The following is a 27,561-nucleotide window of genomic DNA, read 5'->3' as shown; positions in this document are numbered from 1 at the left end:
AAAATCCAGACAAATGTAAATAGATTAAGAAATGGAACAAATTGATAGGATAATTATTACATTTGTAAAATGGATCATAGCTTTGTATCCAAGACTGTCGACTTGTTAGGTGTAGCTGTTTGGGTGATTTCTTCAAGGTTCGCTCTGTTTATTTGTATCTGTTTTTATTCAAAACAATATCAGGAGGTTGAGCAATTAAAAAAAATAAATAGACCTTTGCTTAATCTAATTGGATGAATTTTTCCTTGCTTAAGATTTGAAATCAACAAAAAAGTGTGTACATTTTAATAATTGATCCATGTTTATTTATAGTGCCAGCCAAGATGAAGAAGGGGAAACTAAGGGGGGGGGGGGGGTAATCGATACACAGGAAAAGCAGACAATAATAAGCAACTGGCAACTGGCATGTGAAAGTATCTTGCTACACCATCACTTGCACGTAATTGGGCTGGAAGATTTATAACTCTATTATTAAGACAAAAGATTTCTTTTATTATCTATTATATATGAATTTGTTTTCTTAGCGAATGTGTTCACATAGATGCAGAAAATGTGTTCTCAAATGTGTGCAACAAAGTAGATTATATTATATTACTCTCCAGTGTATGACTTTATTTTAGCAACATGGCATTTTTATAAACTTCTTTTGGCATTGTTTGTTCTATTTGATACAAATGATGACTCAGGATTATTTTGTACTGTAAATAGAACAGCCTGTGGGAGATCTCCATTGTCAGCAGATAAAAACATTTTTTCTTTTGGAAGGATAATTTAAGAGCACAAACTTGTAATTGTGAACTCACTAACTTTGACCTGATCATCTCAGTCACAAGAGGATTATGAGCTTCTCAGGCTTCTGACAAAAAAGGAAATTGAGCTGAGCAACCAAAAACTAAATTAGGCGAGACAATTTGTTATTCATTTTTAAAATATTACAACCTATGCAAATCAGAATATACCATGCATCATCCGTAATAACATGCCAAACAGACCACCCTTTCTGATAATTAATTAAAAAAAAACAGCATTAGACTTATAGTCATTCATTACATTCATGGACAATTTTAAAGTGTACCACTAGAGGGTGCTCATACAAGTGACTGGAACTGAAGCCCAAGTAGCAGACACTGCAATAAAGCATACTTAAAAAAACAAACATGCTACCATCGCCATTTTGCCATTGACATATTGCAGTACTAATTTGAAGCATGTGGTTAAATTTAGGAGCCATAATAATTGTTTTAGCCTATATGTTTGTATGTAAAATGGGAACCTGTCAGAGTGCTAACACAGCTGTGGCTGTCAGTGTGTACATAGCTGGCAAAGGCTTGAGTTAAAAATAAAAACTGATTATTAGAGGTATTAATTTCTAAAGATATCTTCACATTAAGTGTTTTGTAAATATTTTCTATTACAGAAATAAATACATATTAAGAGTTGTGTCTTAAACTTTTAAACCACAAGAGGACAGCATAACTGCACCTGCAAGGTTCAGAGCTCCTGCTGGTAAAAAAAAGTACTTCACATTTCTCTTTCTTCATTCCTCTCTTATGGAGATAAAATATTCTCACCTGACAAAATGTCCATGGTGTGGCCCTGCTTCAGCTGGTTGGCACACAGCAGACTAAAGAAAAGCAGTGAAATGGGTGACTGTACAGCCTCCATGGTCCCTGATGGCTCCAAGTGCCTGAAAACATCCACCTGAAAAAGAATCACAAAGATGAAACGGTTGTTGATATAATTACATCAGTTACAGACATATCATGACTCACTGTGTTCCCAAAGTAGTCAGATAGGAAAACTTATTCGACTTATTCGATTAAGGAGAATTTTGAAAAAAGGAAAATCCTATATTATACTATACTATCAATATTATATTATTATCAATATTATTTCATTATTATAAAGGTCTGTTAAGTACTTGTAGTGAAACAATCACTTTCTGAAACGTATCCCGATGGCTTAATTTCACTGACATTACGTGTCACTATAATTTTATTGTGGTCAATAATTTCACCGCTTTCAAAGTTTGAAATCACTTCTTCCACAAAAAGAAATCACACAGACTCACTTGACTCTGCTGGCGAGTATATAGAGCCATGTTCCTGTGTGAAACTCCACTATAAAGAAGAGAGGCAGACAGATGGACTTTCCTCTGAAAGCTATCCAGCATACTGCCAAACTCTGAGTCTGTTTGTTTCAGTCTGGTCCAATCCACACATAGCAAAGGAAGGCAGATTACTATTGCTTCAGTGTTGCATCTCCTACCATATTTATACACACAAGTGAGCTTCCATAGTGTATCTTAAACATGCCATTTGTTCTTTGTGTACAACTGTGTACATGCATGCATTGTTCCCCATCTAAAGTTCATGTGCTCATACATGTACCTGCAGCGTATCCCAGTCCCCGAAATATATACATACCATCACACGCACACATCATTAAACACACCCTTGCTCTCATGTGGGAATGGTGAGGAGACACTGTGACAGTGCCAGGCGAGAGGAATAGGAAGTCAGTTCTACTGATCAGCCATCTGTGGTACAAACAGCTTTGCAACCGATCCTAGCTGTCTGATGGACAGCCAGAACCCTGTGGTGTCTTGGCACCCTGTGGCCACCAACTCCGTGCGCCACTTTAATTGTTCTGAGAAATGCACACCAATAGCCAGCATTGTAAATATGCCAAAACTTAAGCAAAAGAAGTCATTGTACTGTGCACACAGTTTGGTATGGGTCCTTACTATTTTGTGTTTTAGATGAATATACAAACTAGTGATAGGGATATGTCTTAGGTTAATTCAAAATGAGAGAAGAGAAATGGGAATGAAATTAGGTATATATATATATATATATATAAAGCTTTGAAACATGACTAATGACTAATCCTTTTTTTAGCAATGTTAATCCGGTTAGTCAGTTGCTTTTCCCTTTACTGCCACAAAAGGTTAAGAGTGCTGTCCAAATCTGTGTGCAGTTGTGTAGACTTTTATGATTATATACCTGAAAACATCTGACATTCAGCTGGGGGGGGGGGGGGGGGTGTTAATAGGTACCATTATTATTGCAGTGTAATTAGGCTATAAATTCTAACTATTAACAAATAATTATTACTGTTATGGATTATGATTTCCGTTTATATTCAATCATGATGGGCAGTAAAGACAGGCTTAAAAACACCTAACTATCCTCTTGTGATTGAGGGGGATGACCTGTAATGCAGATGGTGTTCAGTCAGTCTAGTAAAGATGCTGCTGCTCAAAAGCTATGATAGCAACAAACGATAATATTTCATAACGGTATAGTATTCAACATGAAAAGCATTCGCTCCGAAATCTGAAAAATTGTCGAAACTCAATTGATATTCAAATTGATATATTACAAAAACGATGAGCAAAGAAGATTGCATTTTGTACAGGGATGAATATTAAATGTGGGTGGTAATAATAATATTGCATTGTTTAGTTTTATCCAACATATCTTCTGGCAAAGACGGAAAGGAGTACAACAGTAACTGGGTATAGAGGGGAAAGAGGGGAAAGCACATGACAAAGCCAAGATGTAATTTAACATGCCTGTGGGACAAAAAATGAAATGAATAAAACAGAACACGCAAACATTTTACTTTCACACCAAGAAATATAAAGCTTGAAACAGAAAGACTAAGAAATTATGGGTGCAATGGAAGACAAAGAAAATCAGGTCAGGCTTGTGCTACTGTACTTTATATAGGGATTAGCAGTATGTGTAGTCAGCATAAAATATAGTATTTCTATTCATCATTGTAAACAGAAGTTCAATGAATAGAGCATGTCCATCTAACTCTGTTGATCCTGCTGTCTGATTAGTACAATAGAAATGACTTCCTCTAACTGTTTGAGTACATACAGTACACCAGTTGTATACTAGTATACTGTATATGCATGCGGACGTGCTTGCACTGGCTTTTAACACATGCGACTGTGCCCTTACTAAAAAAAGATGAGATTAAAACTGTGAGAATCATCTGCACAGGCTCGGAGCTAATGGGGAGAGTCTGCAGACCAAAGGAGACAGGACTGTTGATCCTCCTTTTCTCTCTTCTTCTTCATTCTACTGGGGACTAATCACAGCTTACCATCTAACATATTGTCAATAAAACAGGAAAGGAGCTCTCCCTATATGAGACGGGTCACATACTGCAAAGCACTGGAGTGTGAAGAGAATTTGCTTCTGGCCTACTGTTACCTGTGCTTATTTGTCCCTTGTTTCAATGAGTAGTGTGACCCAATCCTCAGCACTTATGGAGGGCAATGCACGTCTCTACATATACCTCTAAACTAACGCTAACACGTTTAGTTAGCACCAGAATGTATATTGTATTGGCTATTTTTTCACCAAGTCACATTTAATTGAGATGAAAGATTTCTAATCTGTATCCATCTATAACGATTCATAAATCTATATAATGAAGACCCTACATCATGGTTAACCATCGCCTGTGTAGTACAATGGAAGTGTGAGCTGAGAGAAAGTGGGCACAATCCGGAATTATTATTATTAATTATTCAATATTTAGTGCATGAGGAATAGAGTGTAAATTAAGTCCACAGTTGGGGTAAAGATGAGGAAAAGGCTTGCTTGCACTATTGAGACAGACAGACTGAAAAGATTTGACAAACTCACAAACCGCCTGCATACATTTCTGCCAATGAAGTAAAGTCATACATAACATGCTTTGGCATTATACAAGAGTTCTTATCAACACCTGGCACTTTTCCCTGACATATGGCTGTGTCCTTTGGGGGAATGGAAAGGCAGACAAATACAGGTGTTCATCACTGCCACTCTGATGCATCAAGGTAGCTATCAGAGCAAGACAAAGGATATTAAAAGCCAGAGCTAAGTCAGGACTGCTAGTGACAAGTCATAGTCAGCTGAGTAGGTATTGTGGAAGAGAAAAACTAGGCATGAGTACCAGATGATTCCATGGAGCAGCCGCAAGGGGCAGTGACCTTTGGCCCCAGTGTATGAACAACCCTAATGTATCAGCATCAAAATCTCATGCTGTTATCTGCATTTGAACTTCATATCTGCAGAAATCGAGGTATGTATATGTATTTATAAAAACTTGATAGAGAGAAAAGCAGATATTACTAATGAACCACTGCAACAAACTCTTGCTTCAACCCAGATCAATATTGGAGGCATTGTTGAAGGTGTCCACAAATCAACGGATTTAATAGCAAATTCATCCATGCATTTAGTGACAAGTATTTTTTTTTTTTTTTTAGTTGGTGCACATTTACAGCACCTTGGTAGAAGATACTTATTATACTCTCTCGCTACTACGAGAATAACTTCATACCTTCTCTTCATTTGTGAAGGCAAGTGGGTTAAAGGCAACATGACTATATCTTTAATCTTTTAATATTTGAATTTAGATTTGTCTGAATGTAATTCTAGCAACTGTTCATTGCTTAATCCGTTTAGGGTTTTCAAAACCACTGGAGTTTTTTTAGAACCAGCCCACAGAAATGCCACATAAAATAGAAATCGCAGAGAGACTTAGAAGAATAAATCTACAGTTTGTATATTTATACTAAACGGTTTTACATTTATTCCATATATGCATCCCACCATATTTCATTCCACCACATCAGAAATAATCCACAGACTGAGCTTTTTTTCCATTCATAGTAAATATATGAAAATAAATGTTAAGCAATTAAAGATAAAGTGTGCAATTTAAAGTTAACAATGCAGTGACATGCAATCACCATAATAAAATTCATTGCAATTTGTGTTAGCTGTGAATAACTTCCAGCAGCACAGCACGTGGAAAGCATTTGCTCCTCAATAAAGCAGTTGGTAGAGAAATCATTCAAATCCTTATGTAGTAAGTAGTAAGTAACAGTAGTGAAATTATTAACTAAACCTAACAAATATGAATGAGTACAACTTTACAACTTACCCCTCCAGGCTATTCCGTCAGCATTATTGTTCCATTTCGTCTGGTATACCCAAATCTCTGCCTGTGCATGTTTTAGGTATCCATGTAACAATGAAAGTAGAAAGAAAAAAGAAGGGATGTTGTAGACCTTTAAAAAAGGAGAGAAAAATCAAAAGATGAAGGCTACACTGAGAGAAAAGCCTAAATAATCCATCTGTGATCCAGGAGACGCTATCAGATGGAGTGCATACAAATCACAAACCTACCTCTGCAGCAACCTAGGTCCAATATCCTCAGGGTCCTAAGGCTGCACTCAGACGATTCATGCTTACAGATTAAGCGTGGATTTAACTCTTAAAGACAAAAGTATTATTTTAATTTTTTTTCACTATTAAAAACAGTCGTTTTTCAGTCACTAGGAACGTCATGGACATTGAAGATTATCCTGAATACTATCATTATGTGTCAAACAGCTTGTCAGTGAACAGTAAATCATGTATAAGACTTTATTTGAATATTTCTACAATGTTATCATCTGCATGTCCACGTTATTTACCATTTTCTAAAACATGTACTGCAATGCATGCATTTGAACCTATGTGGAGCTTTATATTGTATGCACAATACATTCCATACTGGCTGTGAATACCAGTGCTCAAGCTAGGTGCAGCACTGGACAGAGGACCAGTGTGTTGTTGCAGTATAACATCCCTGTGTTGTGGTTCACAATCTGCAGAAAGGTATCCCACAGAGCCTACAGTTACCTGCAGCAAAACCAGCTACCTTTCTCTCTTTCACTGAGTGAAATTGAAATAGCTTTTGCCCATTTATTTTCCTTTATGCTTTTTTTCTATTGAGGTATATACAGTGGGGGGTGGTGGAACCTTAGCATATATTGACCAGAAGGCAAGAAAACACCCAATTCATCACAAAGATAGCAAAGTCAAACACATTTACACCAACAGAAATTTTACAGTTTTCAGTCCACCTACCCTGTATATTTATCCCTTTCCTCCCACTCCTTTATGTATTTGTTTAGCCATGTTTAGAATAAATGAATATTTTTAACAATATTTTATGTATGTATGTATGTATTTATGTCTTATTAAAACAATGTCCCCAATGACTGATGGATGTATCTCCAGTTCAATAGCATGAGACACAAAAGGAGAATTGATCCGCAACATTGCTCAGCAGAAATTTATTCTATTCAATCTACCGTGTCATGTGCAAGAGTCGAAATGTGCTTTTATCTATGGTTTATTATTTGTGTTACATTTGCTTTATCTGAGTTTGTGAAAAGGCTGCAATACATGGACTTCATGTAAGACATGTGCAGTATATAACAGTATTTCTAAATCTATTAAAGTGAGCACTTCATTGCTCCATAAAAATGTCCTGTATATAGTCTATTGCTGCCCTTTAGATGTATCAGAGAACGTTACCCAAAACAATTTTCCCCAACTGCACACTTATCGACATCCTTTAATTAACTCCGCAGTGCAGTTTTAAGTTAACCTCAAGTAAATATTAATGCTCATCTATCATACAGACAGAGCGGACTTGTGAGTGTGACACTGGTCAGAAAATCCTTTCATAAAAATTGACTTCTCTAGCAAGAATATTGCTAAACCTCTCAGGATGACCAAGTCAGACTCACAAAGAAAGAAGTGGAAAACATAAGAATGTTTCCTACTTTGAGGATGCAGGCTATCACTTAATATATTGTCATAGCCCTTAACGATAACAGTGTTATAAAATTGAAACAATAGATTGATCAAGCAATTTAGGAGCAATGTTACAGTATGTTGTAATTTTTAATTACATTTATTTCTATTCTGTTACTTTTTGTAATTTTCCTTCCTTACTTAATGTGATCTAACGTCATGGTTGCTGTACCGAGTTAGAGAATACACTAAACAATAAAAGTGATAACTAACCATTGGATGAGATGAAACATTATGTTATTACATTCCTGTTTATTTGTAGAACACCTCTTTGAAATATGTGAAGAAGTTAGTTATAGATGCAAATCAACCATGACCTTCTAAGGTCATAAATAGCATCATTCATATAAAGATATGTCACTTTAAATTAATTTTCCAGCTCATTAGTGAGTGTTGAAATGTTGGGTAGGTCATCAAAATAATCTCTAATTTATTTAAATTCACATAATTAGAAATAGTAGTGAAACAATACCCTTTATACTGTACTAACCTCCGTGAAAGTGTTGACAGTGGTCATTTAGTGATGTGTCTTCTCTCTGCTAGTAAAAGAAAAAAGACTTGGTCTCTGTTGGCAGTGCTGAATCATTTGTCTTAATTGTTGTTTTTGTTTTTTTAGCTCTATGGTAAACCCACATAGGCTAATGGCCAGTCCTGTTGTCTATTGAGGGCAAATTACAAGTTATTTATCCCAATCACCAATCAATTAATATACCCTGACTACACTGATTTCCTTCAGTAAAATTGTTTTCTCATACGCAGTCACTCATACGGTCAACTTTGATTTGCCCATATCAGAAAATAGTCAATGGTTAAATTACAATACATTTATATGAGGATATTTGAGTCCCTTTTCTCTTTAGTTAGACTGACTGACACATCAGCATCTACACATTCAGGAAAGTAAACAAAGCTGTTCTTGTGGATGGACCATTATACAATGCTGCATGGGAAACCTGTGAGAATGCAATCCAGGTGTCATTGCCCCTTGGTAATCTCTCTCGTCTTCAGGAATTCATTTTCTCTGCAGCTTCTCTTGAAAATGACATTCTGTCACCATTTACATGGAAATCACTTTGCTTCTTCATCTGTAATGGTGGCCTGTATGCAGACAGGACCTCTCTGAGGGCTTGACTATTAATGGACATGAGCAGTAAAGAGAAAAACAAAAATGAAAAAGAAAGAAAAAAGAAAGAAAGAAGAAAGCATGTGGATATTAAAACACTGTTTTTTTTAGGGTAAAAGTCAAGGTCAGACCTTCAGGTATTAAGGGATGAAGGAATAGAGATACTGAGGGAAAGTATAATGTGGGTAAGTCCTATTTTCTCCACATAAACACGTGTATCTCCTTTCCCTCTTACTTACTGTCTCTATCATCTTCCACACACACATAAGAGAAAGAGATGTAAATACCCTCCCTGTGAGAAGGGAAATACAGAAGCTGAGCAGGTGCTCAGAGAAATCCATACTGTGTTAAGTTGCAATGAGAAATTAGACTTATCCTTTCTTTTGGAAAGATCTGATTAACTTACCCGCATGTTATCTTGCTCAAAAGTTTCCTGTTAATATTAATAATTTCTCTATGGTGCCAATGGTGTCAATATCAACTGCATTATTTAAGAGTAATCACAGTAAATACATCTCCCATGTTCAAAAAGGCACAGATTATGCACTGCAGGAGCATCAATAATGTTACTTGTGCTCTCTTGTTGTATAGATGTATGCTAGAACACACATTCCCCTCTCATCATGTGTGTTATTTAATTTTATCCTATCACCAATTTTCATATTAAGGCCTTTACTTTACAATGAGAAAATTGAAATAGGTCTTGCATAACAGATCTTTTTTTATGTTAAAGGCAACGGATACTTTATGTGCTGCCATCATGCCAGTAAAATACACAGTATGTTAAACTGCTGTGGAGGCTAGAAAGACATGGCAGAATTTAAATTTGACTGAAATAACACTGCCTCCACCTGGCATTACTGTAGCACTGCATTGCTTTGCTCCTACAAACACACGAAAATGTACCCATGTGCACTGTTTTTTAAAGTTAGGGTTTTTTTAGGGTTACCTTACCTAACCAAACCAAATACACAAGATTAAAACACAGATTCTATAACCTTAACACCCGAATGCGAAACGGGACAAAAATTAGCAAAATAAAAGGGTCTCACTCTCACTCTTACTGTGGCTTCCTGGAGCTCAATGTATGTAACTTATTTACATACTAACATACATACTGTACATACTCATAGAGTCAAATGCTGGGTTGGTTGGGACGGGCAGAGGTGGAGACATTGGGTTGTTGTCATCTGGTGTATATGAAGTTTGTGCTACCATCTTTTCCAATCAGGTGGCAGCAGTTCAAATCGGCCAATCCAGGTCATAAGTTCACGTGCCACAAATGCAAACCCAGTTCAAGAGTGTTTGATTACATGTTAATAGTACAGACAAAAAAACATGATGACAATATATTTACAAGCCATATTCAATACATTATTATAAGTAATAACCAAACCAGGGTGTTGTGAAGAATACTGTCCAGTGCTTGTTGCTTGAAATGAAAGTGGCAATAAAGCAGGATTTGCCTGTTCCTCAACAGAATTTGACTTGGCACTGCAATAAAGAATAAGGTGTTAACAATAGCTTTAACAATGGTTTCATTCTATCCAAGTACCCCAGTAATCCATGGCCATGTTACAGTGAGCCAGGAAAAACAATACCATGAGCCTGAAATCAAAGCAGCTTAACTGAATTCTGCCATAATCAATTTTACTCATTACACCTTTGTTTTTTTCCCTACTGTGACATTCAATTCAGCTTTATTTATACAGCACCAATTCACAACAAAGTAATCTCAAGACACTTTACAGAATAAAGTCAAGTATCTAAAGATATAAGCTTTATCAAAGAGGAAGGTTTTCAGCCTGGACTTAAAAGTAGAGAGGGTGTCTACTTCCCAAATCTAGGAACTGGGAGCTGGTTACACAGAAAAGGAGCTTGATAGCTAAAGGCTCTGCCTCCCATTTTACCTCTGGAAAGTCTGGGAATCACAAGGCCTGCATTCTGAGATTGAAGGGGTCTACTGTGATGATATGGAAGTATGAGGTATTTTATATACGATGGAACTACACCATTTAGAGCTAGTGAAGGTGAAATATGATTTCTCTTGCTAGTTGCAGTCAGCACTCTTGCTGCAGCATTTTGAATTGTGACATGTCTCACACACACACACACACACATATATATATATATATATATATATATATATATTTATACACACAAATGGATACACACACACACACACACACACACACACACACACATATTATGGAATGTCATTCAGGAAATAATTTGTGAGAAAATGGCATGCCAATATTGAGAAAATGGAATGAAAGTTGGACTATTTTGAATGAGAGTCTGAATATATGGAATGAAATTTTTAATATATTGATTAAATATATTGAAGGTTGAGAATATGGAACCAAACTCCAAACCAAACTGAATATACCGAATGAAACACAATAATATTGTGCAATATTAAAGATTGCGACTGTCGCACAGTAGTTTGGTCCTCAAAGAATCCCATAGTTTTTGGTTCGATCCCTGTCTCTTCCAAGTCGCATGTCGAAGTGTCCTTGAGCAAGACACTAAACCCCAACTTAGTTACTCCGGGGATTATAGGCTGCTGTGTGATAGGGCAAGACGAGGGGTCAACCCTAGACAGACCGCTGGGCCACAGAGAGACATACACAGACAGACAACCATTCACACTCACATTCACACCTATGGCCAATTTTTAGATTCCCCAATTAAACTTACATGCATGTTTCTGGATTCCACACAGAAAGGCACAAGTAAACAACTAAACATTGCAGAAAGAACTTTGACCATCATTCTTGAATGAAGTTATGGGTTTCTCAGTCAGATGACGACTGAAATGAAGGCTCAGCTTGAAGTCAGCTGAACAGCAGATAGCATGGGCGCACAATGCGTGTCTCAGTCAGCAGCATGGCAAACATTACACATTGAAAACTCAAGATGGCGCCAGCGTGTTGATGACGTCAGTTTCCATTCCATATATTCCAACTTTAGTGCTATATATATTCCGAGTTTGGTTCCATATATTCCGACTTTGGTTCCATATATTCCGACTTTGGTTCCATATATTCCTAACTCAACCATCCCCATTTTCTACCGGGCTTGGGACCTGCACTGCGGCTGGGCTGTTTGGGGTTCAGTGTCTTGCCCAGGGACACGCGTCACGAACCTTCAACACAACTGAACCACTGCCGCCCCCATACAGAGAAAATGTAATATAAGTCTGAATTCAAGTATTTGAAGTAAGTCTTTGGCGCAGATCAAAGTAAAATATTCATGAGCAATGAGTTATTATGTTAGTCTTTAAGGTTAAAAGTTGTTACTTTGACAAGTTTAAAGCTTGTTTAACATTACAGTGGGTCTAAATTGACAGGTTTAGGTTAGCTTAGTTCTGAGTTAGCTTAATTTCTGTATCACAAATAATATGTAATATTGCTTCTGAAAAGGTGGATACATTTGTGAATGGAAACAGAACGTTACCTCTCACAACTGTGCAGTCCAACACAAACAGCAAAAACACCAAAGCAGAAAAACATTTAAATATTGTTAATTTACTGGCTTGTGGCTTGTCTACTGGAGGGAGATCCGTGCTACGTTAAAGTGTCTTCATTTTTTGAGGAGTAAAAAAAAAGTTATCTTGACTTTTCATCATTGTGCAATCGCACGTAAGACAGAAACTGGGATAGTCTGTGACAAACCGGAGATAATATCACGTGAAATATGAAGGTCCACCTCAAACCACGGGGTTTTTAATTTGCTGTCTTGTGTAAAGTTTATCGAGGCGTGTTATGTGATTGCTGGAATTACGAAGTTCTCGAGTGCCAGTAAAGGCAGCACGATATCCAGGCGTGCCGTGCGTATTAACGAAGTTGATAGGTGGAAAAACGGTACGTCATTACGTACAGCGGGGAGTCTCCGAGAAGATAAACAAAAAGGAAAGCTTCAGCCATATAATCGCGGCAAAATCGGTTCAAAATTGTAGCTTGTAAGATATAGTTAACAGCTACATGTACCTATTTATAGCTTAGAAAATTACCATTGGGTATTCACAGCCATGGATGAGGCGATAATATTTCGTATGAGTGCATTTTCGGAGCAAGGAGGGAGAAAATACATGGAGGATGTTGTCGAGATAACAATCGAGTATGAGCCGACGCCGTCGACAGTCGAAGATTATCCAAAGTCGCACAGACATGGAGGACAGGGGAAGGCGGAATGTGAGCCTACCAAACAGACAAACGATCAAACCCTCAATGCTGAAACTGGTCCAGCTTCTGCTATGTGGGTAGAGAGTCTATCAAATGAGAACAGTGGCAACAAAAACGAACCGGTACTAGACGTAAAAGTGGCAGAGCATGTTGTCGACACTCGGAAGTCCGTAGCGTTTTTCGCTGTTTTTGATGGTCACGGGGGACGAGAAGCGGCACATTTCGCACGGGAAAATCTATGGGATTTGTTAAAAAGGCAGCGGGGGTTCTGGTCGAAAGATCACAGTGAAGTGTGTGCTGCTCTAAAGAAAGGGTTCATCGCCTGTCACCACGCAATGTGGAAAGAGCTACGTAAGTCACTGACGTTATGTTTACCCCTAGTTTTCTTTGAACTGTTTTATTGCTTCCAACGTTACTGCCCGTGCGTTTAGCTGTCACAGACTCAGCAACGTTATATAGCAAACAGTGTCACGAAGCAGCATAATAATGGTGATGCCCACTATATGTTACTGTGAATCTTATTTGGCGTTAACAAAATTTGTACTGCTTGATTTTTCTTGTGCAACACAGGTTATGCATTTGATGTGTGGTACTGTACTTGTATTTTAGCATTGCTTTTACTGATAGTATATGTATTTAATTTACTGTTTAGTTGATGGGAACATAATGTTTTATCCTTTATATCCATGCTCTTCATACGTGCCTAGAACAGTAAAAACTAAACATAGTTCTTTTAAAAGTTATATTATGAAGAGATCGTTATGTATGAATTCCTGTTACACAAAAATAAATGATTACAAAATATCAGTCACCCGTTGCCTTTAAAACAACTTTAGTTTCTTTTGTTGGTCAATGTTGGGCTGTTGGTGAGCATCTGTAGCCCTAGTCATTGTGGCGTGTCTCGCACCCTTGACACTATTTGAACCTTCAGCAGATTCAGCACGTTAAATCAGCAGTGTTCCCTGTAAGTGAGAGACCACTCAAATGGCTGTTCAGCTGGGTGAATCAGTAAGAAACAGAGGTAAAGCAAGGAAGCACTTGCTCTTCTTATTTTTCATCGTTCTCTTATTTTACCATCACAATTTGAACATACTCTTCTCAACCACATGCTCATCTGAAGAAACTGAAGTAGTCTTTGATGACTGAGAGTGCTGTGAGCATTATTGGTACACTCTGCTTTGTTTATGGTTTTTCAATGTGTTCCTTTTCTTTTTTGGATGGCATATACAAACTACTGCCACCTGTTTAAATGAAAGTGTTTCCTCATGTCATTTGTTACTGTAGTTACACTTGGACACATTTGTTTAGGAACTTGGCTGGTAAGTTCCAAATGTCTTGGAGAAGTTGTCGCAGTTCCTGTGGATTTATCAGTGTTGAGTTGTGAAGACTAATAACTTAATCATTCAATCATCGGAAAATAACCTGACAAGCATTTTCTTCTTCTCAAAGCTGAAGATGTATGTATTTTTTCATACACAATAACAAAATGTCTTTGGATTTTGACATGTTGCAGAATAAATTCTGGACCTGTCTGCCACCTCCCAGATGGTACAGCAACAGAGATATCCTAAATCAAAAGTGCCTAAAACATTTGCACATTACATAGCCAACTTGGGTCTATTTAAAACAATCAGAGACCTGAGACATGAAGCTCAGATCATATAAATGTACTCTAATGATGAGAGAGTGAAAGCAATCTGTGATGGTTACCACCACAGTGGAGCACATAATAAACCAACAGCAGGGTATGGCTAATAAAATAATGTAACCATAAGACCAAAGCGCTCATTTGGAGGCATATTGTAGTTTACCAGTGAACACCGATGCTGGCACAATAATACAAAATCTGTACAGTAGCCTAAACAGCATAAGTATGCAAGGATATGTTTCTATGGTCATGTGGGCCAGATATATTTAATCCTGTTTTGTGAAAAGGTTTTCTCAAAAGCGAGCTAAATTTAGCCACGTAAGCCTGGGTTATGCTGCTGCAGCATTCCCATCAGTGGCTAACATAAGTCTTTTTCACTTCTGCCACATGATGGTGATAGAGTTTTTTATTTATTTATTTTTTATATATTTTTTTTATTTTTTATTTATTTATTTTTTTCATTTAGCTCTAAACATAGAAATTGTTTTACCTTTTGAAACTCCTGTTGGGGCTTTGTTAAGCACTACTGTAATTCAGCTGAGTATAAATACTGATACAGAAACAGACCCCCCTGTGGTTACTCTTAAAAGCTTTAGGCTGAAAAAGCTCATGCAAAATGGTAATGCAAACTGAAGTTAAGCATTTGCAAAACACTATATTAGCCTCTCACTTGTTTTCAGAATGAGCTTTTTATGTGTTTGTTTCAAAAGTGTGCTAATATGTCGTGGTAAATTGTTTCAAAGAGGCAAAAAGTCCCTTTCAGAAAGTATTCTTCGATTATTCCTTATTTCGATAGTTCAATTATCAATTCAGTTCAACTTTATAATGCGCCAATTTACAACAAAGTCACCTCAAGGTACTTTAAATATTCACATAAAGACTATGAAGATATTTAGAGAAAACCCAGCAAATCCCTTGTGAGACAGTACTCCAACCAGGGGATACCTGCAGAAAGTCACAGAGAGAGGGAGACAAAGAGGGAAAAGCACAACTACAAGTAAAAGAAACATACAAAGTTAATGTCATGCATTGGTGACAAATACTTACTGTATTTGCAAGAGGAAAAGAGAGAGGGGAGGGGAGGAGCTCAGTGCATCCCCCAAAATTTGGCAAATTTTATAGACAACCAACTCTAAAAAGAAAGGTTTTAAGCCTAGTCTTAACAGTGGAGACTGCATCTGCCTCCCACCTCTAAATAGGGACCTGTTTCCACAGAAGAGGGCCTTGATAGCTGTGCCTCCCATTGTACCTTTTGAAACTTTGGGAATGCAAAGTAGAATGAATTGTGATATCTAAATGGCCTGTTGGAATAATGATCTTTCACATATGATCGAGTTAAACCAAGGTCTTTGTATGTAATTAGGTGGATTTTAAATACCCCCCCACATTTTATGGAATGGCAATGGAGAGAAGCTAATGGTGGATAAATAGAGAAATCTTGCTAATTTAACTCAGTACTCTTACTACAGCATTTTGGATTGAAGGCTTATTAAAAAAATGTTGCCCTTTCGGATTATTCTGTGAGTTTAAAGTCACCACAGCAGATAATTTTGTCAGTATGTTGATTTGGCACAGTTTTTACCCTGGATGCCCTTCCTGACGGGCTTGGGACTGGCTTTGCGCAGCTGGGGTTGGGGGTTCGGTGTCTTCCCCCGGGACACTTCATTACGTGGTCGAAGAGCGGGGTGCCAACCTCCAATCCTATGATCAGTAGGCGGCCACTCTACCACCTGAGATTGATTGTAGGCTTTCATATGGAGTTATTAGGTTATTAGTTATTTTTGAACTGGAGTTGTACTCTAAATGTGATGTACTCTAAATCCTCACTGGAAAGTTATACCAGAGCAGATGATTACATTGCAAATGCATTTTTTTTGACATTTTAGAAATAAAGGATTGGATATTGCCTAATTTTAATAATGGCCTTTAATTTGCAAGATCAATGGTGAAGAAGTAGTTTAAGTGAGATTGGGGTCTTATTAATGTCTCTAGGGCTACTGTACATGAAGATCTATCTGTAATAGTTGCAGGGACGATCTGGTGATTTTTTTTTTTATTTTTCCTCTAGTAGTTACAATTGTATTTGTGAATAAAGTCATGGAATCATTGCTGCTGAGAGAATGGAATAGTGGGCTCAACAGAACTATTTGTCTTTTTCAGCTCTTATAAATAATAAATAATATGCCTTTCTATTATGAAGGGATTTTTGTATATTATCAAACAATTTTTCCAAGCTAAGTGAGATTTTTCTAAATTAGTAGAATGTAACTTCCTTTATAACTCTCTTGACACGTGCTTTAAGCTCCGGGTTTGTGAGGAAAGTCCTCTTATCCTTTCATTAGTATTCATTAGTCTTTGGGTCTGGTAAAGTAGTTCTATCTACCTTCAGTGCATCCTGTTCACTTGTCAGTGAAACGTTTGTCTTAAGAAAATATACTCATGTGTTTAAGTACTTCAAGTTATGAATCACAACTAGTTTCTTTCTGAACTGACTGTTAACCAAATTGTGGCGCTTTGCACACACCACCAGTAGTGTCCCCCTTGTAAATCGTGGTCATATTTGTCCTATGACTGATCTTTTTTACCTGTCTTTTTTTCCTTACAGCGGACTGGCCAAAGACTATTACAGGCCTGCCCAGTACGTCAGGCACGACTGCCAGTGTGATTGTGATCCGTGGAGTTCACATGTATGTTGCCCACGTAGGGGATTCAGCAGTAGTGGTTGGAGTGAAAGAAAATGAATCTGATATTACACTGCAGGCTCTTGAAATAACACAAGACCATAAACCCGAACTTCCTAAAGAAAAAGAACGTATTGAACGACTAGGGGGCAGGTGGGTTGGAAGATAGGACTTACATCAGATACCAATTAACATGACATGTAATACAAGCTTAAAGTCTTTTGTACTATATTTAAGTTTGTTGCATTTTTCCTGTAACTTAAGCGTAATGAAGAAGTCTGGAGTGAACCGTGTTGTGTGGAAGAGGCCCAGACTCACCCATAATGGCCCTGTGAGGAGAAGTACAGTAATTGACCAGATCCCCTTCCTGGCTGTAGCCCGTTCCCTTGGTAAATATCGCAAAATCTTTTTTTTTTTTTTTTTAAATTAAGACAGAGCTTCTTTGTGAGACAAGATACTTGGTGAGTGTGTCTTTAGCTAGAGATACATCTTGGCCCTGTGTGTTATTATGTTATACAGCTGTTATTACATTTTGTCACATACATTTTAATCCACATTTACTTTAGAATGGTTAAATATTTCAGTTCAAAATTTGTATAAGCACATAGCCAACATTGGAGGTATCAGATTGCTCTCACAGCCCCAAAAAAGTGTCACCATATTAGCGTCCATAAAATTGTACAAATATTGACGTTTAATATTTTTGTATAACTGCTTCTCCAAAAGTAATAGAGTTTCCTGTCTGTTGCTAGGTGATTTGTGGAGCTACGATTTCTACAGTGGGGAGTTTGTGGTTTCTCCAGAGCCTGATACCACGGTGATGACCCTTGACCCCAAACGGCATCGCTACATCATACTTGGCAGTGATGGACTATGGAATATGATGCCACCCAATAACGCTGTTAATATGTGTTATAGTCATGACAAAATGGTGGTACGTGATGGCACAAATAACATGCCACATGTTCAGGTGGCATACAAAATTTTTAGAACAATTTGGTTTTTTTTGAAAGTATCAATTCTTGTTCCTTTTTTTGCTTCTAGGGACCAAAGGGTATGTCTTGCGCCCGACGGCTGGGCTGCACAGCGCTACTGTTTTGGAAAGAACGCATGCTCCGTGCAGACAACACAACAGTTATTGTCTTGGCCCTGCAAGAGCGTGGAGGCCCACCTATCGCCATGCATCGGGATGAGATTGTTGTAGACATGGCCACAGGAATTGATCATGTTCCATACCCAGGAAGTCCTTATAACACATGCGAGGTCCCAAAGGTCAGTTCAGTATCTTCGTTGCATGCTTCTTTTGTTAAGTCTAATAAGAAGAGACCATTTAGCTCCTGCAGCAAGATGGCAGATGTTTTCCAAATTCAGAGTTGGTCACTGGTGGGAATAATACTTCAAGATCACTCTGGAATTGGAATAATATTTTCAGTATTTTTGTGTGTTTGTTTCTTGGTATTCACTGGTTTGTCTTTTATCGATTCCAGTTCATTGTTATCATTTAATGTTCCACCAGTTATATTATGATCCATAAACACCAAAAGCTGTTGAGTTAAGGTCAGACCAGCGGTTTCCAACAGTGGACCATTGGTTCACCAAATGATTTTTTTGTTTTCGGGGCCAACAGGCGGAGCATGAGGATGGCATGTTTTATGGAGACGATGAGATATATGGAGAAGAACATGAGGGATGGACATGCCTGGAGTGGTAGTGAGGTGACTGTTGAGTTATAAAAATGATCAAATGCTGAATTATATTGTAGCTGAATAGCCAGGCTTGTCTTTTTAAACGTAGTGGGAAAAGTCAGCCGTTTGAGAATTTGCTTGAGAATGTTGGTATTATTAGATATAGTACTGGATAATAATAATGCTTTTTGATTCTTTTTTTAAATTACTATTTTAAGTAATATTTAAATTACTATTCATCAGTCCACTAAAGACAAAACACATAAATGTTAGATATTTACACTGAGAAAATGCACCCTATTACAGTCTATACTGTACCGGACCCTATACATTTTTGTATTAGTTCTATGTACTAAGTAAGGAGAAAGGATTTTTAAAATATTTTTTGTATAAATTCAGTCTCGAACAAGAAAGCCCATCTAATTTTAATGTCTTTTGCTAAATATGCCTTCCAACAGCCTTTTCCCAGGACAGTTTCATCTTCCTTATAAGACCTTCCAAAGTGCAAATTAAAGTGCTAGATATAAGCAGTCAGACTGCATGTACCTTCCACATAACCCATCAGTGTTTTTCAATGTAATGTCATAGGTCTATATTTATAGTTATCTCTTGTGCATCCTTACATTTATGGCCTAGTTTGAAACCATCTGAACATATCTCAATCCAATATTGTTTGAAATTATTTTCCCAAGTTTTGTCTTTGTCCATTTGTAACGGCTTTCATCTTTGTCTCATTCTAGTGTTTGTTTGATGAATGGCGAGTTCTTCTTTTCTGACAGGGAAAAACACATTGAATTTAAATTAGTTTGTACCTAGTATTTTATGCATTTTACAAGTAGTTAAATATCAGATTGGTAATAACTAGTAACATTTCTAATTTTATTGTTTGATTTGCTTTTAGCGTGGTGATGCAGTGGATGCTCCCTCCCTGTTCAAAGAAGGTTCCACAACTCTTGAGCAGGCAATTGGGCTTTATCAAGCAGCATTTTGTGCCACCTCACAGCTCTTATCTAATGAGAACTCTGTAAGAGCTACGCTGCCCCCTTCTCATGGTTCGGCAAATGTATTTGAAAAGCAAGCGTCAACAACGCAAATGGATTGTGCTGTTTCAGCTCCTCCAGTAAAAAGATCTCGCCGTTCTCCACACCTACCTGAACTTAGAGCTCCTCACCAATCGCATGACCAGTCCCCCAACAAAGGTTTCCCTGAGAAGATGCCTCACAGCAAAGTGCAGAGTGAACAGTCACATCAAACTCGTGCTCAAAAGAGAGAAAGAGGCTCCTCCGAGGAAAGCGGCATCCTACCACAGCACCGCAATGCTGCCTTGTGTGTGTGCTGAATCATGTCTGTTGGAAACAGATATATATACCATGGATAACCCACATCATATTTGCTCATGTACAGAGTGTGCCAGAGGCATATTGCTAGATGTATACTTTTTATACATATTCTTTTTTGGGGGGTTGGGGGGTAACTGTATGAGAAATTCAAGATTGTAAATGTGAAGCTATATTAACTTCTTGTTTTGTCCCCTTTTAAAATGTTTATGTTTGGAGAAATTATAAATTTTAGATTCGCTTAGTCTACACAATCTATTTTCATACCCATAAGCATGTATATACAAAAGGCATATTTTTAGGAAGATAGATCACCAAAATCTTAGATTAAATCAAAAGTATTGTGACACATGATTTTCCAATTTTCTTAAATGAATTGACTATTCCAGATTGCTTTGACTTGTTTGGTACTATAACATTCCAGCCTTGAATGGGGTTAAAACCTCAGACCAGAAATGTACTACTGTTGTTGGTGTTTAGTTTGTGTCACATAATGTTCAGTTCAAATGGTAGTACTAATATTGTACAGTGCAGAATAATGAAACAAACCGACAAGCTTTGATCTGGGGGAATTATGCGGGTATTGATGATTTATTTTGTCATCGGTGGCTTATTATGTACTGTCATGATCACAGTGGCTACTCAGCTAAGTGATAATCTTACACTTAGCTTGTGAAAAGGTGTTAAAAGGTCAGTTTACCACAATAGAAAAAAAGCAAGTTGATTTTAAAAAACCGACCCTTTACTGGTACTTCCATAGGTATAAATCATACCACATTTTATTACTTTCAAATCTTGGGGCTCTATTCAAGTAAAATAAATAGTAGTTTAAATAGTGAAGGCAGAATTAAAGGTTGCTGGCTGCACCTCTGTCTCACTGGAAGGTCATTCAGCATCTGCTTTGCCCTTGATTTTTGTCTATAGCATTTTGTTGTTTGTAATTACCCACAAGGCACTTAAAAAAAAGGTCAACATGTCTTCCTGTTTGTTATCATATATTTTTCCAGTGTGTATAGTTTTCATCCTTTTGTTGTGCTTTAATTCACACACAGACCTCATGGATATGTGGATCCCATATGTTCAATACAGGAAGTGTCCAATTTGTGCTATATAGTAAATTACAAAGGGAAAAAAGTCTATGTAACTTGTGTTATTATGGCAGCTGACTTACTGTGTTGATTTATATTTTTTACATAACGGTATCATGGTTGCCTTAGCACAAAGGAGTCAGAAGTGTATTATACATCTTTTAATATTTAAGGCACAAACTCTTAAGTATGTCAGTGTAAGCTGTGGCCCAGCCTCAACTATTAAGCATGCACTTCAATTCTACTTAATTGTCATTTTATCATTTACACTGCGGCATCCTACACCTGCTCTGTATGGTTGTAAATATAATTTGCAATTATATTTCAGAACAGTTTGTTAATTTTTGTACAGTACATTAATATGCAATAGAAGTTTGTACAGTACAATATTATGCAAAGTAATGGGGGTTTTCAGGAGTCTGAGCATGCTCAGATCTACTCTGTATTTTGTAAATTTTTCAAAGGCAGTGGATTTTAATGAGCATGTGGTGTGTTTTGACAGTAACTATACTTGGGTGTGAGTTCATATCCATTGTAGTCATTTTTCAGAACTAAATGTATTCAGTAAAATACATGCGTTTAAAGTGATTGGTCTGTGTGTTGCAATAAACTTCTCTTTTTTTCAATTGGTGGTGTTGAAACGGTTGAGTTGGTTTCATTACTTACTAACCTTTGTAAATAACTTAAATTCAATGTGCCTGTCTACGTAGGCAAATTGCTGACTGGTTCTCATTTTAGCATGTTTCTGTTTAGCTAAGTAACTTGTTTAACCCGGCTAATGGTGCTATTGTCTTCTGCTACTATGCCATTTCAATGTAGAGTTGAAATAATCCCGGTCGTGGTTGCTCCATGTTCCAGGAGATGGCAGTAATGTGAAGGCATCAGATGGCTGCTTCAAAAGATTCCTGTCATAGCATTCCATCAAATTTATGTGCACATTAAGTTGAGCTTAATTAATTGCTGTTTTTGAGGTTACGTTAATCTCAAACTTATCCTTTCCTTTTTTTTTTTAAAGAGGTTAAAGCAGGTGCAAGCAAATAGATGGAATACGTGAGTTTTTCAACACTAACTGATTGTAATGAACTCGTTAATTATCTGCCTTCCTGCAAGTGAGCATAAAAAGGTATTGAGAGAATCTGATGTCTTGTCATTTTAAGAGCAAGATGAAATGTCAGCTATTACATTACAAGTGAAAGAAATGAGGCCACTGCTAATTAGGTTTTACCCCCAAACTTTCCACTTCCTCCCGTGAAATTAGTGTTAATATCATCACTCAGATGGTCATTGAAAAACTTTTCGTGTGATGTGAGTTCTCAATGACATACGCTGTACTTTAAGAACAAATTTCTTGTCTTTATCCATGGTCTGTATCGGAGACATACAGACATCGATGTCTTTGACTTGAATATTTCATTGACTGTCAGCCCAGCATCTGCTGACCTGCCTAACATGCAACGCTCCCCTCTTACTGCAGACACTCTGTCACTGTACATCAGCCAGTGGAGCATCACAGTGTTCACCGCCCCTCCCTCCACCCTCCGTCTTTGTCTGTCCTATAAATAAGCATCATAACAACAAACTAGGAGCTTTGTTTTTTTGTTGTTGTTTTTTTTTTTTTTTTGGAGAACTAACAGAATATGGCAACTATTGTACATTTGTCCCTGATTACTATCTTTCTAATATACCAATATTATAAATCCTCCCTTTTCTATTATATTCATGATATTATGATACAATGTAGGACAGCGCCAAAAGAGAGTAGGCTGGAACTAAGAACCAGTTAACGTCAGAAAAATGATTAGTAGTCCAGACTATTATTCTCTCACATTCAAAATATCAAGTGATTTTTTGGGTTAGATCCAAATGATGAATTCTACAGCTTTTCAAACAAAACTTTGATTTGACACTGGCTGAGCTGGAGTAGACGGCCTCCAAAAATACTGTTTCATCTCCTTACCTGGCTTTGCTGTCTCAGTACAGAAGACTCTTAAGTTAGGTCAATAGAACACATAAGAGTATAATTAAATATATTTAATAACTTTTAGATTTTTTTTTTTTTTTTTTACTGGTAAGACTCTGGTGGACTAACATCTAACACGTGTGGGATTAAACTGTGCTGAACATGGCTAAAATTGTTAGTATAAAAGTTTTTATATGTTCCACAAAGCATTTTTTTTCCAATGGCTGTATTTTAACATAACATTTATTAGCAGCATTAGCTCTACAATGTAAGAGACAGATGTTCATCTTATGCCTTCACATGCTTTGTGTGGACAGGGGCAGTGGGAACTGTGAGTATTAGAGTGTCACAGCCTTTGGTGGAGCCTGTCTAACCCACTTTCTGCATGTCCCCTGTCTCTTTATGACAGTATCGGTAGGGTTTCAACAAGACTTTAATGGCTTGCTTCTGCACCTCTTGGGAGGCACTAGAGTAAGTGCTATGAAGAGAATGACTTCTCTGGATGATGCGAGGTGACACGTCCTCTTTTTGTCCCTTGCTCTGACTCAAGGAAGCAGTATTGTGATCACACATTATTTTCATCATAGAAATGCTGTTATTTAATATTTCACTCTCATAAAAGGCTCAGTGCAATTCCCAGATTCCCAATCCTCTATTCCTTATTATTTAATTTATGTGACAAATGACCTGTAGCAGTAAAAAAAAAGCTTTTCTCGTCCTGCTTTGTGGCACTGGTCTGGTTTACAGGCATCTTGTGATGAAAATGAATTTTTATGCTTATACTCATTATCTGATCTTGATGAGAGTAGATGAATAGGGGACTTGTGGCAACACAATGGATTCCCTTGGTGTTAGGTCACAAGGTCTGGTACATCGACGCCTTCAAACTGTACAGTCTGTGTCGCTGACCATGTTTCCCATAGGCCTTCGCCTTAGTTCCCACTTGATCGGACCTCGTTTAGTTGAATGACACCTTCAGCCCAGATAGTCAGCACCCCTTTTTCTGCTTCATGGCTTGTTCACAAAGTTGTGTGCGTTCCTCCATAACCTCTTTCTCGCTCTTGTATTTCAGGCCACTCACTTGCCCACTCTCTTCCTCACAGATATAAACCCGGAGGGACAATAAACTCAACCGTTACATCATTTTAAGTCCCTCTAGCAGTTTCACATTGGGTGGAATTTATTGACTAACAGTGATAATGATGTAAATAGTTCCATCCTAAAAGGCTAAAACAAAGCATGGGAGCATCGATCAAGCTCAGTATGGCTGTGCACTGTTGCGAAGAGGTCGGGTAACAGTAAGTGATGATGTGAGGGTATGATATGGGTGCAGTAAAAAGAAAAAGAAAGAGAAATGATGTTCTACAGGCTTGTGGCTGGGTATTGTTCATTTTTTATAATAATATTTGTTTTATATATTATCATTATAAGAACAATATTCTTTAGTAAACCAGTACTAATACTAATACATTGACATTGATATGAGTCCTTAAACAGTACTTTCTTCCATGCCAAATTTTTAAAATCTATTTTAATACAAAGAAAATTAGATCATCAAAATTAGAGGAAGATGTAAAGACTGTTAATGTTTCTGACAGCATCCGTTGTGTTATGTTAGCAACTGCCGCTTTAAGACAAAGAAAAGCTCAAAAATAGCACATGTGAGCTATTTATTAATACATTTTATTCCTGAGAATAAAACATGAACATGTCTGGACTTTGTGTTAACTACAGGCCTGAGATCTGGCACGTAACCAAAATCTCAAACTCTGCTCAAACCCCAAATAAGCAATAAGACCATATATAAATATAAACAAGGAAACTAGGTTTTAGAAAAGTAGTGTCAAATGGTACCAGATGCACAGTGTGAAGTGTTTGTGATAAAATGCAAATTTTCAACATGTATTATAAATAAAAAACTGTAATAGGGTTGACATGTTTTATACTCGTTTATGTTTCTAAAATTCTTGTAAAATAAGGGTTAATATGAATATATTGAGTGACTTAAAAAATATACATGCACGGAAACCAATCATAGGGAAATACCTTGGCTAAATTGGGCTAAATATTAAAAAAAAAACAGATTTGGAACTAAATGCAGAGCCATTTGAAATAGCTGTCTCTTATTCCTAAGCTGAGCCAAATGGTCTGACTCACTTCAAAGAGTCAACATTTCCATCACTATTAAAAAGTTCACAGTTTGTCGTTTGAAAAAGAGTCTTTTTGTTATGGCGGTTTTGTTACCGTGTAAGCGTGGCAGAAGACTGGTTAATCCTCGGCTAATGCGATCTATCAGTGCTTTCTGACCTTGCATAGCTTTTAAGGCTTTTACTCTGAAGCCTCTGAAGCCTGGATTATAACGCCAGAGAGGGTCGTCCCTGTAAACCAAAGTTGATAAGTGTTATTCTGCCCAACACCCAGATAGAGAAAAGGTCTAGTAATAATCCTATTGACCTCTTTAAACAGTGTTAATGCCTTAAGCTCACAAATGAGTGGTATGGTGTGTGGTAAGTGTCAGAACAAATAAATCTCTCCAACTCTGCTTGGTCACTTAAACCACTTTCAGAGTCACAGTATCATTTAAGGAGTCATTGTTGGCACTGATGTGACATTTTAGATGTCTATCAAGAATTATATGCATCGGGACCAGATGTTTTCTGGCAGTGTGATACAATCACAAAATTAATAGAAGGGATACAAGGCCTGAAATACATAACTATGCTGTCTTGAAGTGACTTTAGGTGCAATATAAGTTTTCTCAGGCTTTTAAAAGGGAAAGAAAAACGAGAGTGAAGAAAAAGTACAGTATCAACATAATATCTACGGAAGGGATACAAAACCAGCACCAGCACCAATTTCTAAATATTTTTATGAAATTATTCATATACTTAAAAAGGTACCTTTTGTGCTGTGTGTTTACACCTGGATCCACGTGTACGTATACTATCACAACCTAGAATTTACAGGTAATGTAATTACAGCCTAGTTCAGCTGGTTAGTAAGAGCAATTATTTAGCGAATCTTGGCTGCTGCAGTAGCAGTAACAGTGCGTTAGCTAAATAATGGCAATAACCCTGTGAACACTTTCGAGTCATTTCTATGGAAACTGTTACCATTCTGCTGCCCTGGCATGAATGCAGATTTACAGACCTGTACGCCTCCTGTAGCCTGCTTTGATTTGTTTCATCAGAGCACAGATACAATCCTGCATGTTGCTGGTGGGGCAGCATCAAACAATTTCAACAGCAGCTTCCAATTACAACAATATAAGGCATTTCTAGATTCTAAAATGTAAATATATGAACTGCGTACATCTAAAAAAAAAAAAAAAAAATGGGAAAAGCAACTCATCTGATGAGATAGAAATGTATAATCTGCCTCGTTACCTCTGGCTGCTCTTTGCCAAACCTGGTTACATGCACAAACACACAGACCCTAGCAGATGTTAAAACACAGATGGGAGAAGTGAAAAGAAGAAGTTGACTCATCTCATTCCCAATTCCCTGCTGGCGATGGAGGCAGCTCTCAACTCACTGAATTTGTATCTCTAGAATGTGTTGTCTTTTCAGTTTCGATTAAGGTGAGAGTGACGGCAGGATGAAATGCTGGAAGCCTGGGAGCGGCCCTGCGCCTCCTCTGTCACTGCCAGTGTGTCTGCTGCTTTTAATGCCAACACTTTCACTTGCTCAACACAAGCCCCTGTAAGGGAAAGCAGACAGTGAAGACCACACACCACACAAACACACACAACCTCAGATAACCTGTAAAGACAAGCTATTGACATTTGAAAAGACTTTTTCACAGTAGCCCAACAACAAACTATCATGGTGCAGCCATCCACCCCAAATCCTAATAGACACACAATGAATGGCATATGTGTGTGTGTGAAAATCTAGTAAAATAAATGACAGTAATATAATAGAATGTACGAGATAATAACACAATCCAGTTACACAACAGTTGAAGGAGGCAACAGTCATGCTTTGAGCTAAATGCTAACACCAACACGCGCTAAATGACAATGCTCACATACTGATGTTAACCAGAGGTGAATTCATTACTCTGGCAGCAGAGGAAATGTCAGTTATGCAGGTATTTGATCTTATGAAATTACACGGGAGTCACCGAAATTTATAAACAATTCATGCTGACGAGGACAATGTCTTTTTTTTGCGCTTTGTGATCCATTTA

At 37.4% G+C, this 27,561-nt stretch overlaps 2 protein-coding genes across 5 annotated transcripts in view; one reads left to right on the top strand and one right to left on the bottom strand.

Moving 5' to 3' along the window:
* Positions 1-10,100, bottom strand: part of LOC137109040 (roundabout homolog 1-like) — an 80,874-nt gene extending 70,774 nt beyond the window's left edge. For 2 of the 3 annotated variants that reach the window (XM_067494364.1, XM_067494366.1), the window contains exons 1-6: positions 9,912-10,100; positions 8,615-8,792; positions 8,152-8,200; positions 6,201-6,287; positions 5,956-6,082; positions 1,572-1,701 (exon numbers count right to left, since the gene is read on the bottom strand). In XM_067494364.1, the coding sequence (XP_067350465.1) occupies positions 1,572-1,665 (94 nt within the window). In that variant the 5' untranslated portion in view covers positions 1,666-1,701; positions 5,956-6,082; positions 6,201-6,287; ... (1 more) ...; positions 8,615-8,792; positions 9,912-10,100. The remainder of the gene's footprint in view (positions 1-1,571; positions 1,702-5,955; positions 6,083-6,200; positions 6,288-8,151; positions 8,201-8,614; positions 8,793-9,911) is intronic. The other variant, XM_067494365.1, reaches the window with a different exon arrangement.
* Positions 10,101-12,649: 2,549 nt separating this feature from the next.
* On the top strand, positions 12,650-22,036 carry LOC137109135 (protein phosphatase 1D-like). Of its 2 annotated transcripts, XM_067494568.1 has the most exons (7): positions 12,650-13,322; positions 17,225-17,453; positions 17,565-17,689; positions 18,053-18,234; positions 18,345-18,572; positions 18,928-19,015; positions 19,887-20,026. In XM_067494568.1, exons 1-6 carry the CDS (start codon positions 12,818-12,820, stop codon positions 19,009-19,011), a joined length of 1,353 nt encoding a protein of 450 aa, XP_067350669.1. In that variant the 5' UTR covers positions 12,650-12,817; the 3' UTR covers positions 19,012-19,015; positions 19,887-20,026. The 2 variants fall into 2 exon arrangements, with proteins under 2 accessions (XP_067350669.1, XP_067350668.1); XM_067494567.1 differs by lacking the exon at positions 18,928-19,015 and having other exon boundaries at positions 19,887-22,036.
* Positions 22,037-27,561: the final 5,525 nt, after the last annotated feature.

Source organism: Channa argus, chromosome 24 (assembly GCF_033026475.1).
Source record: "Channa argus isolate prfri chromosome 24, Channa argus male v1.0, whole genome shotgun sequence".
In the NCBI taxonomy this organism is placed as follows: domain Eukaryota; kingdom Metazoa; phylum Chordata; class Actinopteri; order Anabantiformes; family Channidae; genus Channa; species Channa argus.
This window is presented reverse-complemented; position numbering and strand designations above follow the sequence as displayed.

Coding starts and splice junctions, on each gene's coding strand:
- LOC137109135 (XM_067494567.1), top strand. CDS start 12,818: ATGGATGAGGCGATAATATTTCGTATGAGTGCATTTTCGGAGCAAGGA. Junction 17,454..17,564: donor ATTGAACGACTAGGGGGCAG/GTGGGTTGGAAG, acceptor CTGTAACTTAAG/CGTAATGAAGAAGTCTGGAG. Junction 18,235..18,344: donor ATAGTCATGACAAAATGGTG/GTACGTGATGGC, acceptor TTTTGCTTCTAG/GGACCAAAGGGTATGTCTTG.